Source organism: Chironomus tepperi, unplaced genomic scaffold, assembly GCF_022539635.2.
Source record: "Chironomus tepperi strain 1889 unplaced genomic scaffold, CSIRO-AGI_Ctep_v1 contig_170, whole genome shotgun sequence".
Classification (NCBI taxonomy): Eukaryota; Metazoa; Arthropoda; class Insecta; order Diptera; family Chironomidae; genus Chironomus; species Chironomus tepperi.
Genome location: NW_027226292.1, coordinates 179,706 through 196,246, shown reverse-complemented (window position 1 = coordinate 196,246; position 16,541 = coordinate 179,706). Strand labels below are relative to the sequence as shown.

The following is a 16,541-nucleotide window of genomic DNA, read 5'->3' as shown; positions in this document are numbered from 1 at the left end:
TGCTATAAAAAGATTTTGATTTGCAATATTTCTTTAAATACGTCCCAATTCTTAATTTTTTTAAACTAAAGATGTATAAAAACTTGGTCTGGATCTTTCCTGTTTAAAAAAGTGTAGAATTAATAGCTATTAAGAGAGATATTGTCAAAAAACATCCGTCACTCGGTTAAACTTACGAAATTTTTTTTTACAAAATTTAAAATATTTCATTAATTACTCAACTTTGCATTGCTAATATCATCTAAAGTCTTTCTAATACTTGATTTGCATTCTTTTTTCTCGATTTAAGATTAAGATTAAGATTAGATAAGCTTAAAAATGCAAAAAATCCGTCACTCGGTTAAAATTTTTACGTACGTAAAATTTATTAATTTAATTAATTTTGCAGGGATATAAGAGCATTAAATACAATCGCTTTTCATTCCATCGTCAATAATTGATTTAGATCTGGAAGGTAAATGGATCTTACTGGATCTAATTTTGTAGGTCGAGAACTAATTTATTAATCAGTTACTGATTGCTGGGGCAAAAATGCAAAAAGGCACCCGAATCCAACTAGACTTTTCCCAAGGATTGAACCCGGGTAGTTAGAACGGTAGTTCAACGCTCTAACCACTTGACCATTGCCGCTTTTTCGCTGCTTAAATCTCATTTAGACTTTTTGTCACAAATATTTGTACACATATAATCAGGATGGCGAAATATAAAATAAAAAATAAATAAATAATAATCATCATTTATGTATCAAAGTAATCCAAATTCAATCCAAATTATTGTAAATAGAAAAAGTAAGTGTCTCTCACATTATAATTATTCTGTTTATTTTTAGAAGTTTTGTTATTTTCTTCAAAGAACTTTCTATTACGTGTTCCAAACTCACCATAAATATATACTTCACTTTGCTCTTCCGACTTTTTATAGATCACAGCAGTGTCAAACTCACTTCATTATTAACTCCCCTGCTTTAATTTCAATACCAACTTTTGTGGATCGTAATTTACAATATGCAAAAAACTGTAGATTTCATGAAGTATAAAAATCAATAAAAATTTAATTTGCTTAAACAGTCTTTTAATCTTGGTGAAATAATTGATGTAACTTTAGTACTTTAGGAGAATTTAAACAATTAAGGGATGATAAATAGGATCGAATGGTCATTACAAAGGATGACTTTATAGAAAGTAATAAAATAATGCTTTCATCACAGAAAGGTCTTATAACTAAGAAAGATAAAGTCCCTTTTTTTGCTCATTAAAATTTTAGTCCTTAACTGCCCCTTTAGACTGAGAATTTGATCAGTTTTTCTCTTATTGTATTTCAATTCTTAGAAATACTTGAATTTTTGGATTTTTTTACAAAACGATTATAGCATAGGTTTTATGTACATTACTGTTCAAAAGTTGTCTAATTATGAGATTTTTCATTGTTTGAACAATTTTATTTGCATTTTAAGAACCTTAAAATGCTTTACATTGTTATACATATCTAAAATGAGTAGCACTTCGCAATTCACAATGAATTTTTTGTTTATTATCATAGGTTCAAGTATTTGTCACTATTACAAAGCTTTTTCTTAAATGTGTCGAGTATTAAACTATCAAAAAAAAAAAAAAAAAACAAGGAAAAAAAAATATCTAAATCATTTGATAGAGTATATAGGGAAAATGTAAGAATGTGAATGAAAAAAGTTTAAACGAAGCGAAATAATGTACATAAGCTTTAAAGTAGTATTTGAACTAGTAATATATAAACTTACCGAAGCGGGAAATCTCAAGTGCTTTTTCTTTACATACATCCATAAAAATGATATGGAAAGCGGAATTGGATTTTGTTTGCAAATACACCATAAAAATTGCATTTCTCTTCACACCACAGTAAGAGCGTGTATGAATTTCAATTACATGTTAATTTTACTTCTTAATAGAAAACTTTAGTATTAGTTTAGTATTAGTATTTTTTAACTGAGAATATTATTTTTTTATTTTTTTTAAGTTTAATATAATTAATACGTAAAGCTTATTTTAACATGTTAAAATTAAGATTATGTATTCTTCATGCTTGAATTCCATGTATACATCAAATATATTTGACGTATATAAATATATATATATATATATATATATCCATATATAAATATATATATACACTATAAAAATTCAATTTCAACTTAAATACATTCTCAAACATAGATTTTTAATGGATTTGATGCATGCTCAGAATTGATGTTTTTTTACTCTTATTGCTTTATATGCACAAAAGATATGAAAATACTGAAATAAAATTGTGAAACAAAAAGGAAAAATATTTATTATATTCAAACTCTTTAATACTTGAATATTACCCCACCAAGCACGGAGGGATGACTTAAATTTAACGTGCTTCTATGGATATTTATATAATTCTCAAAAAGTTTCACAATTTTGGTAAATAAAATTTATAAAAGCGACAGAGTTTAGAGCGGAATGACAGACAAAGAACAAATGACCTAAATTATATTAATAATGAATTCATCATTTTTATAAATTCTTTTCATTCTATAATTCATTCAAATATAGAAATTTTTTTAGTTTGTAATACATTGTTATATATTTAAAACTTAGCAGTTCAACAAGTAGTTGTAAGACAACCAATTTTCTAATTTACCCTAAATCATAGAAATTTAAATTTTGTACTCAATTTTTTTGATTTTAGAATAAATTCATTAGTGGATAATCCTCATTTTCGGATTATCTACCCTAATTTTTGGGGATTGTATCGAGATAATCTCAGGATAATCCATAAGATTATCCAAATCGCAGGATAATCCTATCCGGTTTCACTAAGATCGATTAGTTTTTTCTCGAAATTAAACGCAGAGATAAATGAATTTAAAAATTGCGCAATAGTTATTTCTTGTGACTTTTGCTTGGTCGAATGTTTGTTTTCTCAGCAAAAATGTATATGTTATGACGATAATAAAAGGGGATTTTTCAAATAAAAAAGATGTTTATGCGGCAATAGATTAAGTCGTAGAAATGAGCAATTATAAATTCTTAGTAAAAAATAAAAATAATAAACATTTTTACCTATTTAAAATAGATAAATATTTTTTTTTATTATTGTATTATTTTGTTAAAATTTATGAATTGATATTTTCAACAACTCTAATATCATTTTGGTAAAATAAACAAATCATCATCATAAATATTTATTTAATTTTTCTGTAGATGATAAATAAAAATTTATGCTTAAAAAATTAAGCAAAAACTAAAAATAAAAAAGTAAAGAAACGAAATCGTACTCTGAATGTCATGTGTTTGTTAAGCAGACACGTAGTTAGGGTAGAAATATTTCTTGGTTAAAATTTAACTTCGCTCTAAAAATTATTCTATATGTTATATATAATTATATTTATTTTAATTCAAAAATAGCTAATATCAAAACTAGAAAATATTTAGAAATATTTGACGAATCTGGTTACTACTCTGCAGATAATAAGGTACCGCAATATAATTCAAATATATGTCAAACATACAAAAAAATAGGTAAATTAATACAGCAATCTGACACTTGAACAACATACACTATGATAGTATTCTACATATAATTCTGCATGTATATACATATATATAAAATCAGTCATTTCATTGCGATCTATCAGTTTCATTAAATGATTCCTAGTGACTGATAAATTTTTCAGTTGAGTTCGCAATTAATATTTCGCAAGCGTGTGGGTGTCATCATGAAAGATTTAAGGTGGAGATTTTTGTTGTGTGTGCATTTGACAATTTTACTCTTTATAAGAATGCCAAAAATTAGTACCTGTGACATGATCAGTGAGATTGGAAATAATATGAGTGAGCTGACTCCAATTTTTTTCTATTTACTGTATTAAAAGAATTAAGAAAAAGAAAATTTACTGTATTAATCTGAATATAAATTTAATTGTTTATCAGCAATTTGATGAAATAAAATTTCAATTCGTTTCTAAAAAAAAGTTTTAAAAACACATTTGATAGATAATCGTAAAAAGAGGAAGAGACAGATCTGTTTTGAAATGAAATTATTTCATATCGAAATCTAAAATGTCTTTTAAGCAGAGTCCCCGAGTGACACAAAGTAGAAGGAGGAGTTCATACTCATTTCGTGTAGCTTCAAAATGGAGCATTGTGTCGCACGGGGTCACTTGTTCTTTAAATTTTAAGTAGGTTTACTTAAATAATTAAAGCTATTTTTTTTTTAGTTTATTAGTTTACTAGTTTTCTTTATCTATTTATTCATTTATTTTTCAAATGAATGAAGGCTTTGTTTCACGAAATGAATGGGGAGCACGAGAGCCGAAGCTTATTGAAAAGTTTACAGGCAAAATACCATTTGTCATTATTCATCACTCCTATAAACCAAGCGTATCATATACGGAAAACGAGTGCAAAAGAGCAATGCAAAATATACAGGATTTTCATCAATTGTCAAATGGTTGGAATGACGTTGGATATAGCTTTGCGGTATGTGGTGATGGTCGAATTTATATGGGTCGAGGATTTAATGTAATTGGTGCTCACGCACCACGATATAATGACAAAAGCATTGGAATTTGTTTAATCGGTGATTGGAGAAGTAAATGAATTTAAAAATCCCACTTAGATTTGTTGTTGAATTATATCAATCTCAAATTTGTTTTTAAATTAGCTGAATTACCATCACAACAAATGCTCGATGCCACAAAGACTCTAATTGAATATAGTATGCACAATGGCTATTTGACATCAACTTATAAAATTCTTGCCCATCGTCAAGTTCGTGATACTGAATGTCCTGGACAAAGACTTTTTGAAGAGATTAGTACTTGGAGACATTTTTCAAAAATACCATCTGGACCAAATGATACTCAAATACCTTAATAAATGCTATATTAGTGTGGATCCCGAGTGGACAAAATTACGTCATAACTAGCAATTTTCCATTTGATGTCTCTGTTAATAAATCAGTAAATCAATAAATTTATTAAATTGAGTAGTGCAATAAAATTTTGCATTATATTAAATTAAGAATTTTATTATTTTTTCACTTAACAACGTGTGGTTAATCAATAGTATTTATTTATAATTACGTATTTTTTGCTTTATACTCTTTAAAGTAGAAGAACAGAAAATTTAAAATATTTTCAGACCGATGTTAATCGTCATATTGATTAACTTCGTTAGTCCGAAGCACAAAATTCAAAAAAAAAATCTTAATTTACAAATTATTTAAAAATAAATTAAGCTGTCAATATTCAGTAATTTCTATAAAAGGGATTAAATACTAATGATTTTCAATAATGCTACTCAAGAGTAAAATTTATTATCAATTAAAACGCATTAAATCTTTTTTCGCGATAATCGTTATCGATTCCAATTAAAAATTACAACATAAATTTTCTTAAGAGAATACATCCGTTTAAATTTCCTAAATATATTAGTATTTGGCAAGATTTTCAATACAATAGAGGTATAGAATTTGTCAAATGTATGAAAAATGCTCGAACTCCATACTTTAATTATGCATTCACACATGCATTACGAAGTTTGAAACCCGTCACTGCTTAAAATATAAAATTTTTCTCATTAATTATGCATTCTCAAAACGCGGAAAACTATGCTTGCAAAAGTATGCATTTTCACTTGAAACACTCAAAAATAGGATTAAGCCATTGAAACGTAAAAATATTGTGTATGCATAAGCTCAAATAATTCTCGAATGATGATGATAATTCTCATGCATCTCACTTGCCGCTAAAAAAATTGTTGCAATTAATTTTATGAGAACGTAGTATATTTCGAGTGAAAAATCATTTAAATTATGTTTAAAACTTTGCTTAATTATGAAGCTTTTGAGTGATTTTTAATAAAAATTCTACTTATTATTAAAATTGTAATTGCTATGTCGACTTAAAATTTTATGGAAAAAATCACTTAATTCTTATTACTTTTGAAAATTTTTTTTTTTTATGAGGTATAAAGTTTTGTTAACAATATTCTGATTAAATTTATTTTCACAAAAACTTCAGCACTAGTGAAATTAGTGTTACGTAAAATTGAAAGACGTTAAAAAAAATCTGTCTCATTATGAACAATATATAATAAAACATTGAAAGTTCACATTAAGTGAAAGGTGAAAAAAGTCATTTACTCTCATGTACATGAGTGTAGCTAATAATAGAATGAAATAAAAAGTTGCAAGCTGTTGCATATCGTTTAATTGTATGATACAGAATCAAGTTTAATTCTGAAATTTTTTACCAGTGCTACCAACAAATTATGTTATGGCGTAATCGCATATTTTGTTTAAAAAATATTGTATACTCAACTAAAAAGAAGACACAAAAAAATATAAAATGTATCAGTAAATTAGTGCAATGTGATAAATTGCACTCTGAAAAGTTTGAGAACCACTGATATATCCAGAAGAAAAAATAAACTTATACATATAAGTTACTGACACTAGTTTCTTGAGAGGATTTTTTTATTCCTTCTGTCAAAGTTCGATAAAACTATCACAAACGAAAGATTTAATGATTCTGATTAACATCTTTTCACTTTTAAATTTGCTTTCTGTATTTATCAATTTTTTAATAAAAAAAATTAAAATTTATAATTAATTTGTAATAAAAAGTTAATAATTCTTAACAAAAACTGATTTTTTTTAAATAAGTAATAAATAGACATTAAATTTTAATACTAGTTCACAAGAGTTAAAAGTAGTTTTAAACTTTAATACAAACAACTTAGGTATTTAAAATTATTACATTTTTATGAACTTTAAATTTGAATACTATGACACTTTAATATGCTTACGCAATAAAGGAAATGACATTGAACTTTTATGAGTTTATAATTTTTTTTTCAAATGTTCTACCACTCCTTACCACTCCTTGCTCTACGAACATTATTCGCAAATTTAACTAAAATAGTAAAATTTTTCTATTTAACTTAAAAGGATTAAATAGCTTTCAAAAAAGCTCTAAACAATGATGAAAATGAAACAGTTTTAATATTTTGATATATTTTTGGATGATAATGATGCTGAATTTGAAATATTTTCCAAATCTTTTGCAAAAGAAGATTTTCTTGAAAAATTTGATATACTGTGGCTTCGATTTTCTTCATTTAACTGTCTAAATGATATAAAATAAATTATTTCAACAATTGAAAGAATGGATACACCAAGGAAAAGTCCAAGTAATCCTCCAACGTTTGCTATAAAATCTGCCCATCCGTGAATTTCTGATCTTTGAGTATACAAAAAGTCATCGTCTTTGAATAATATTGATACAACCGATCTGTATGCACTAAAATATACATATAAACGTATTTCACATTCCGAGACACATACAAATATGAACGACTTACTCTAAAGTTCTTTCGCTCTTAGAGAAATATCGAATATCATCTTGACTTATTTCTCCTTCATAAAAAAGACTGGTGCATGACGGTAGACATTTACATGAACTTTTTTCTATTCCACCATTATAGTTGTTTTTGTCTAAACTGTCTTTCATTTTTTGCAATGCCAATTTTTTCTTTGCTTGATAAAAGCAACTTTCCATTGATGAATTACAAATTTTTTCGCCTTTTTTTCTAGGTAGGGAAAAATGAACACATCCGCAATTTTCGATGTTATATTTTACCAGACACTCAAGTAAACAATTGGCTCTTGTATATTTTTTGAAATAAACAAGCTTTTTCTCTCCTTCTACATAACATTGTCTCGCATCAGACGAGTATCCATCTAAACCTTCTGTAACCTTAAAGTAAAACAATAAAAATTTTAACAATTGAACAATTTAAATTATTTACAGTCATTGAAGGGCGAATAATTAATGTTGCTGACTTTTCAAGAGGAAATCTAAAATATTGTTGATCAAAAATTGGCATTTCACAAGGTAGATGTATAACTAATTTAAATCCTTTCACAGGAGTCTTGATAGCTTTCACTTCGCTAATTTTTCTCCAAATTTGAAATTTTAAACCTCCGTTTTCTCCGGAACCTGATATTCGAAATGGATAAGTAAAAGGATCAGTGTTACTGTATCCTTCTTGCAAATCCCAAGTAGTATTAGGATGTTTAACTTTATCTTTTAAGTTTTCAAATCCCTCAAATGCACTAAAATGATGGAATAAATATTAAATAATCAAGCATAAAAAAATTTAATTAATTTACACATCCTTCTCAAAAAGATCATAAAAGTTCATCATATTGAAAGTGTAGCAAAATCCCTCATGAGTCACAATTTCTGTGAAAAGTTTATTTGAATGATATTCATCATGTCGCCATTTCACATTTGTAATTCTTTCATTCACATTGCCTGTAAAGTTTTTTAGAACTGTCGCTGATAAGTTTATGCCACCAGTAGGACAAATCGTTACAGCAGAAAAAGGTATGTCCCAAATATTCATTGGTTTTGGAGCGAAAGAAAAAATCAAAGGCGAATCAATTCGTTTACGCCAGGATAAATAAATGACATATGCACATGCAATAATTGACAAAACTAAAGCCACTGACCAAAATAATTTTTCTGTCCAATTTCGTTGTTTGTCAGTCAAATATTTTATTCCTACAAGAGAATTTAATAAATCTCAATATCAACAAATATTGATTTTCGTTACCATGAATGCTGGTATCAGCTGAGAATTCCTTAAAAGTCTTCCATGAAGTTTCTAAAAAATCGAAAAATCCAAAGCATCTTTTCAGATTCTCAAATTTATCCTGATTATGTTTTTTGTAACATTTATTTAATACGTTTTTATTTGTTTTTTTTACACGATCATTAGACATATTTTTCGCGGGAGAAAATATATCTGAAATAGAATGACTTTTGTCTTCAATTCCAGGCATAATTTCCAAAAAAATTTATTATTTAATGCTTTCACTTCAACGCAAAATATTCTACTAAATTTAGTATTCTACTCCAATATTATATTGTAAAATTTTGGGTGTGTAGCGTATGAATTACCATTAAACTACCATTATGTTGAGCTTTATCACGTGGACACAAAATAGAGAAAAAAGCGAAATGCGTTGATTGTAAATATTTGTAATGTACCTTAGGTATAGTATCAAAAAAATTTATGAATGAACATTTATTAGCTCGATGGGAATTGAAGGAACTGCCATATGTAAAACTTAGAACTAAAGCTTTATAAAATTGAATATTGCATATTCATAATATATCACATAAAAAAAAAATAAAACTCTAATAAATTTATTTATATTTAGCTTACTTACTTACTTCGCTGGTCGTGCAGATCAGTTGTGATCCATGACCTCCCTCAGGAGTCGCCTGAAACTGACTCTATCGCTGGCTACCACTTGCCAATTTCTGATACCAAGTGCATTGCCATCTTTATCGACAGCTTCCTTCCAAAAGTTCTTTGGGCGTCCACGGGCTCTTTTACCGTCCAGAAAATCAGCTTTGAAGACCTTAATTAATGGGCTTTCCTCAGGTCGCCTAATAACATGCCCAGCCCATCGCAACCTGTTCACTTTTATTCGCTTTACAATATCAGCATCCCTAAAAAGCTGATATATTTCTGCATTACTCATGCACTTGAACAGGTCACCTTCTTTCTTAGGGCCAAAGATGGCTCTAAGAATTTTTCTCTCGAAGACACCCACAGCATTTTCATCCGCAGCAGTCTTGTTCCATGATTCCGAGCCATACAGAGCTATTGGGCGTATTAACGTCTTGTACATGGTTACCTTGGCGAGTCTCGAGATTCTCTTGGACGTTAGTAGGTGTCTGACTGTAAAATAAGCACGCAGAGCTGCCAAAATTCTTCGATTAATTTCCATTGTCGTGTCGAAGTTGTTGCTGATAATAGCTCCCAGGTAGACAAACTCGTTAACTACCTCGAAACTCTTATCACCAATGACAAGATGTGAGCGGACTAGCTTCCTTGTTCTTTCCGAAGCAGACACCATCAAGAACTTTGTCTTATCGACGTTAACGTGGAGGCCGATTTTGTTGACTTCTTTTTCCATTTTGGAAAAAGCGTCGGTAACAGACCTGATATTCCTTCCAACAATGTCCACATCGTCCGCGAACCCAAGTAGCTGCGTTGACTTTGTAAAGATCGTTCCCTTTAGTTCCAGGCCAGCCCTTCGAAAAACACCTTCCAGAGCGATATTAAACAGCTTAGTCGACAACTCATCACCTTGTCTCAGTCCGGTCCTACACTCAAACAAACTCTAAGCAACCTTATCAACTTATGCGGAAAGTTGAACTCTGCCATGATGTGCCATAGTCCCTCTCGGTCAATTGAATCTTACGCCGCTCGGAAATCTATAAAGAGATGATGCGTTTCCACCTTCATCTCGTAGCTCTTCTGAACAATTTGTCTGATGCCAAATAGTTGGTCCGAGGTCGATCGCTGTCGTCGGAAGCCAGCCTGATATTCACTTAAGAATGCTTCCGCAAGGGACTCAAGTCGCATTGCTAGCACTTTCGAGAGCACTTTGTATGCTGAAGGAAGGAGCCAAATCCCTCTGTAGTTGGAGCACGTCATCTTACATCCCTTCTTATGTATCGGGAATATCACACCGGTCATCCATTCATCCGGCAACTTCTCCTCTGTCCAAACTTTTACAATCAGGTGATGAAGTGTATCAATAAGCTCATCACATCCGGTTTTGAACAGCTCTGCTGGCAGGTTGTCAATACCAGGTGATTTATTATTTTTAAGGCTACTGTTTACCGCTGCTACCTCATCCAGTAATGGAGGCTCGAACTCCTTCACATCATCAATATCATACGGGTGCCTTGACTGTACAGCAGGGTCCTCCACTCCGTCATTGAGAAGCTCATTGAAATGCCATGAAAATGGTCATGAAAATTCGAATTTATTAAAATTTCGCTTTTCTGCATCCAGGTAATTATTATTAAAAAAATGTGAATTTTAGATCTAACGTGCAAATTGTTTATGCGTCTATGATTATCAACTCTGTTTATAAAATTTTGCAAAATTTATCAGCTGGAGAAACCCATTTAAAAGTAAACTTTTAATAATTGAGAATAAGAATTTATGACTCTCAATCTCAATAATCTTCTAAATGTGTGTGATTCTTTAATTGTATTTTTTTTATATATAATCTGAAACTTCATTAAAATGGATCATCAATCACAAGTTCTTAGTCAAACATTGATTATTTTAAAACTCAGACTTTATTAAATTAAATACTTATTATCATTTAAATAATTTTGATCTAAAAGCATTTTTAGAAATGCCGGTGAAAATTTTTTTCATCTTGACCGGTATCATAGCATTAGTTTATACACAGAAAGCCGGAAACGGAGAAGGTGAAATTGATGATTTATTCAAAAACGATGAACCAAAAGTAACTATTGAATTACAAAAAGATACATATACATATAATAAATTCAAACATTTATATTATTAGGTTTGCAATGAAGGGTTAGGAGAATGTGTTCCTTTTTATCAATGTAAGAACGGAACAATTAACACTGATGGATCAACTATTATTGATATTCGTTTCAATCCAGAAAATGAGTGCATAGACTTTTTAGAAACTTGTTGCAATATAGAGGACAAAACAGAGGTAAATAGTTAAAATGATAACAATTAAAAGTTTATATAAAGCAATAATACCTATATTTGTGAAAGCATAATACACATTTGAAAACTTCTGAAGTTTCATCGAAATGTGGAAAACGAAATCCTCAAGGCATTGGTTTTACAATTACTGGTAATAATGACAATGAAGCTGAATATGGAGGTAATATGGAGGAACAAAAAAAACATTTAAAAAGCTATACCGTTCTATAATTTAATTTTGATTAGAATTTCCTTGGATGGTTGCCATTTTACAACAAGAAAGAGTTGAAGAAGAAATACTTAATATTTATAAGTGTGGAGGAAGTTTAATAACTCCAGACGTTGTTCTTACGGGTGCGCTTAATATTCGTGATTTTTACTGATCTAAATTTCATTTAAATAATATCGTTTCCAGCTGCGCATTGTGTTTTTAATAACAGTGCAAACGATTTTAAGCTTCGACTTGGTGAATGGGACACTCAGACAAAAAATTAATTATTTCCACAACAAGATTATTCAGTAGCCGAAATAATAATTCACGAAAACTTTAATCGCCGTAAACTTGAAAATGATGTGGCAATTATGATATTAAAAGAATCTGTACCAATTAGTGAACATATAAACACAGTTTGCTTACCACCTCAAAGTAAAATTTTTGACAGAACTCGCTGTTTTGTCTCAGGTAAAAAATTAAGGATAATATTTCTAAGGTAAATAAAAACCGACTTTAAACTAAAATTTTAGGTTGGGGAAGAGACATATTTGGCAAAGATGGAAAATATCAAGTTATATTGAAAAAGATTGATCTTCCAACTGTATCATTTGCTCAGTGTCAAAATAACTTGAGGAAAACAAGATTGGGAAAAAGATTTATATTACATAATAGCTTCATGTGTGCTGGAGGAGAAGAGGGAATAGATGCATGTCAAGGCGACGGAGGAAGTCCACTTGTTTGCCCAATTGAAGAAGCACCTGGCCATTACTATCAAGCTGGAATTGTTGCATGGGGTAAATATAGCAAATTCTTTGAAATAATAATGGTAAAACAAAAAAAATATATGTGTTTATTTTTACTTATATCGAATCGCAAGGAATCGGATGCGGTGGAAAAGATATTCCTGGAGTTTATGTTGACGTTTCATACTTCCGCTCTTGGATTGATCAAACAATTTCTTCTAAAAATTTGCCTACAACAAGTTATATAATCAATATTTAGTATATTAAAATAATGTCTGACAGAAACACTATAAGTTCTTGATGATAAAAAAAATAAAGATTGTAAATTGCTATGTTCTATTCTAATAATATTTTTTATTTTCATTTTTCAACAAAATTTGATTGAAACTTCTTCAAAAACTCATGTTAAATTGTTAATATTTTGAAAGTCCAGAAATTAAATATATTTGTATGTGAAAGGGTGATTCTCTGATAAAATTTTTTTAAAATTTTGGACTTTGAATCAATTTTTCTTATAATCTGGCAATTTTATAGCTCCGTTCTTTATTTATCCTATGGGGTTGTGCAGATCTTTATTTCTGTATAATTACATTTTTCTGTCATGCTTCATTTAATTAAATACTTAAATTTTTATGCCGGTTTCTCGGAATCAATTAAATCAAATTCCGACTTTCAACATTAATTTTTTACACACTTTTATTTGACTTGCTCTGTCTATCCATTTTTTTGCACTTTATTCTTCATTTCACTATGGTTGACTTAATATTTCGAGTGTATTTCACCTAAAACTATCTTTTTCTAACTTTTTTCCTAATCCGTGAGAAAATTCATTTTTTGATTTTATGCTTTTGCAGGAATTATAGACTAACAACACAAAATAAAGACAGATTGAGATATTATAATTAATATTAAAACGAAATTAACAATTAATTACTTTGTTCAATAAGTTAAGTGCCTTGACCAGCAAGGCGATAGGTAAGGCGATTGGCTCAAATTTGGTATGGTAACTCGAAGGTTGTCGGTTCGAATCCAGTCATTTCCAAATTTGTTCTTTTTCGGAAGTTTAGATACTTCGACTGCTTAATGTACGAGATCAAGCCTAATTTGAAATTCTGGTGCAATGTTGGATTAAGGAACGGGTTACAAACTTGAAGTGTACAATCTCGAGTGACAAAAAGACGAGAGCTAAATAGCCGCCGAAACGTAAGCCTAAATTTATTCGAAACCTTGATTTGAAAAATTGTTAAATTGGATCCTTCATATCAATGTGTCAAAAATACTGTGTACCAAAAAAAATATTCAACTCCTTCAAAATCAAAATACCTTTATGGTAAATAAAGATACTTACTTACTATAAGTTAAAGTAATGTTTTTCTATGAAGCAAATTTTTTAGTTTTTGAGACACGAATTAGACGAATTTGACTTATCCGAAGAATCGCGAAAATCTATCGAAATTGGGCAATTTTTCAAATTCCGGGATTGAGATTTTGTCCCGGGAATGAAAATTTAATTTTGACTTTTAAAAACAATAAACTTATCTTATTTAAACTACTTCTACCTGAAATTAAAATTAGTAAAATTCAGACTGAAAAAAAGTTTTAAAAAATAATTAAAATTTTGATTAATCAAACCCAGCCGAATTCTACTATAACTATCTATTTGATTGCTATCTATTAAGAATATAACACATATAAAATTTTAATTGAAGGAGTTGTAAAGCGACAGTCTATAAATTGATGGACAAAATGTAATTAATAGCGTTTTTTTTTTTTTTTCTTCAAGAAAATACATTAAAAAGTCTCATTTTAAACTATTTCAATCATAAAAAATAGAATAGAATGCAATAAGTGAAAAACCCCAAAGCCCCCCGGCAAAATAACTCATCTTTATTAATCTACGAGAACCTAATTTCACCATGTTTTCTCTCGGTATTTTACAAGTATTTCATTTATAATAAAAACTGGGACTTTCCTAGTCAATTTCATTTGTACTCTTATCTTTATATAACTCAGACTGAAATTGTCTTTAGTAAAAAAAATATATATTACATAGCTTTAAAAGATTTTTTTCTTGTTAAATTTAACAAAATAAAAAGATAATAATCATGTATAAAATATTTCTAATTATTCAACTCCTTTCTCAATTGGTTGTGAATTATGATATTAAAAATGTTGAAGCAAGCATTATTCCAGGAAAAGTATGATTACTTTTAAAGTTGAAATTAAATCTGAATGAAAGTACAAATTTGCAGCCTATAAATTTATTTTCAACGAGATCTGATTTTTTAAGACAAGAATGTGGACTTAGAAATGCTAATGGAATAGAATTTCAAAATAATATTGAAGGAGAGGCAGAATATGGCGGTAAATAATTAAAATATTGTTTAGGTTTAAAAATAAATTTGAGACTTTTGCAGAATTTCCTTGGATAGTAGCCATTTTAAAAATAAATATTACACTCGACTTTATCACTGACATTTATCAATGTGGAGGTACTCTTATATCCGCCAAAATAGTATTAACTGGTAATTTTATCTAAATACTTTCTCCTTTGAAAATTTTTAAAAAAACAATTTTTTTACGCAGCCGCTCATTGTGTAAATAAGTTAGATGTCAAATCTCTAAAAATTCGTGCTGGAGAATGGGACACACAGAGCACAGACGAGCCATTTCCTTATTCAGAGTATTATGCATCAAGTATAATAATTCACGAAGCGTTTAATAGTGCCAATCTTCAAAACGATATTGCTCTTCTAAAACTCAAAGATAATGTTAGATTTGCTCAACATATCAATACAATTTGTTTGCCAGCCCAAGGTCATGATTATGATGGTAAACGGTGTTTTGTTTCAGGTAAGAACGGGTGCTGCTTTAATAACTTAAGAAAAATAGTTGAAATGTGATTTAATTTAACTAATTTTTGAGAAAATTTTTTTCTAGGTTGGGGAAAAGATGTTTTTGGAAAAGTAGGAGTGTATCAAACTATTCTTAAAAAAATTGAAATTCCAACTGTTAATTTTATTGAGTGCCAAGATATATTGAGAAAAAAGCGTATGGGAAAAAGATTTATTTTAGATTCTAGCTTTATGTGTGCTGGTGGTGAGCAAGAAATAGATGCTTGCACTGGAGATGGAGGAAGTCCTCTTATGTGTCCATTCGATAATTCAACAAATCATTATTATCAAGTTGGTATTGTTGCATGGGGGATAAAATGTGGAGATAAAGGAGTACCTGGAGTTTACGTAAATGTAGCAAAATTTAGTTCATGGATATTTAAGTTCATCCAAGAATAGCTAGTATCTTGTCAATAAATCAAATGTAATTCTGCTAAAAATAATTTTATTATTTTAAGTCTCGTCACAGGTCTTCAAAGATTAAGAACGTCTAGCCACTCGACTGAGAAAATACGTGAGCTATTTTTTTAATTCTTTTACCTGCTTTCAAAAGAAAAAAAAATTCACCCCTGAATATGAATAATCAAAAACTTAATACCTAATATAATGTTTTAATAGAATTCAATTAATAATTTTTAGGTAGATACTTATATATTGAATCTTTGTATCGATTGTTTTATGACTATTAATTTTACTGTCCTATATGAATACATGTGCATATGTTTATTTTAATCATACCTCGGATTTTCCCAACAATATTAAATATGTAAATAAAACAATTTCAAATAAAAGAGAACAGCAAAAAGATGAGAAAGATGATAATATTAATCAAAAAATACAAATGTAAATCTTTTCAGTGTAAATTATTTTGTTGAAAGAAAAAAAGAGAAACGAAGAAAGGTTTAGTAATACTGGTTTATTTTTTTATATGCTTATTTTTTTTTTATCCACCAACCTTGAAAAAGTGCTATTTCAATGCATGGTCAATGTTATAATATTTATTAACAAAAGTTCTTTTATATTTATTTATAAACATATACCGGTTAGCAGGTAATTTTAATTAAAATTTTTTAAATGTGTATTGCTGAGATTTTTACGGAATATTGATTCTTATGCG

General features: G+C 28.9%; 3 protein-coding genes and 1 pseudogene across 3 annotated transcripts; 3 read left to right on the top strand and 1 right to left on the bottom strand.

Annotated features, from left to right (window-relative positions):
* Nucleotides 1-3,625: 3,625 nt before the first annotated feature.
* On the top strand, nt 3,626-5,030 carry LOC139088727 (peptidoglycan-recognition protein LB-like). The gene is made up of 3 exons (XM_070637996.1): nt 3,626-3,836; nt 4,282-4,596; nt 4,669-5,030. Exons 1-3 carry the CDS (start codon nt 3,722-3,724, stop codon nt 4,878-4,880), a joined length of 642 nt encoding a protein of 213 aa, XP_070494097.1. The 5' UTR covers nt 3,626-3,721; the 3' UTR covers nt 4,881-5,030.
* Nucleotides 5,031-6,082: 1,052 nt separating this feature from the next.
* Nucleotides 6,083-9,365, bottom strand: LOC139088726 (pickpocket protein 28-like). Its single transcript, XM_070637995.1, has 6 exons — nt 9,247-9,365; nt 8,628-9,143; nt 8,182-8,575; nt 7,818-8,124; nt 7,371-7,765; nt 6,083-7,309 (listed from the first exon to the last, which is right to left on the bottom strand). The coding sequence occupies exons 2-6, from the start codon at nt 8,854-8,856 to the stop codon at nt 7,009-7,011; spliced, it is 1,626 nt and encodes a 541-aa protein (XP_070494096.1). The 5' UTR covers nt 8,857-9,143; nt 9,247-9,365; the 3' UTR covers nt 6,083-7,008.
* A 1,773-nt stretch (nt 9,366-11,138) lies between these two features.
* On the top strand, nt 11,139-12,878 carry LOC139088717 (phenoloxidase-activating factor 2-like; annotated as a pseudogene).
* A 1,369-nt stretch (nt 12,879-14,247) lies between these two features.
* Nucleotides 14,248-16,204, top strand: LOC139088735 (phenoloxidase-activating factor 2-like). Its single transcript, XM_070638004.1, has 5 exons — nt 14,248-14,728; nt 14,783-14,894; nt 14,948-15,055; nt 15,117-15,383; nt 15,471-16,204. The coding sequence occupies exons 1-5, from the start codon at nt 14,636-14,638 to the stop codon at nt 15,821-15,823; spliced, it is 933 nt and encodes a 310-aa protein (XP_070494105.1). The 5' UTR covers nt 14,248-14,635; the 3' UTR covers nt 15,824-16,204.
* The last annotated feature ends 337 nt before the right edge of the window (nt 16,205-16,541 follow it).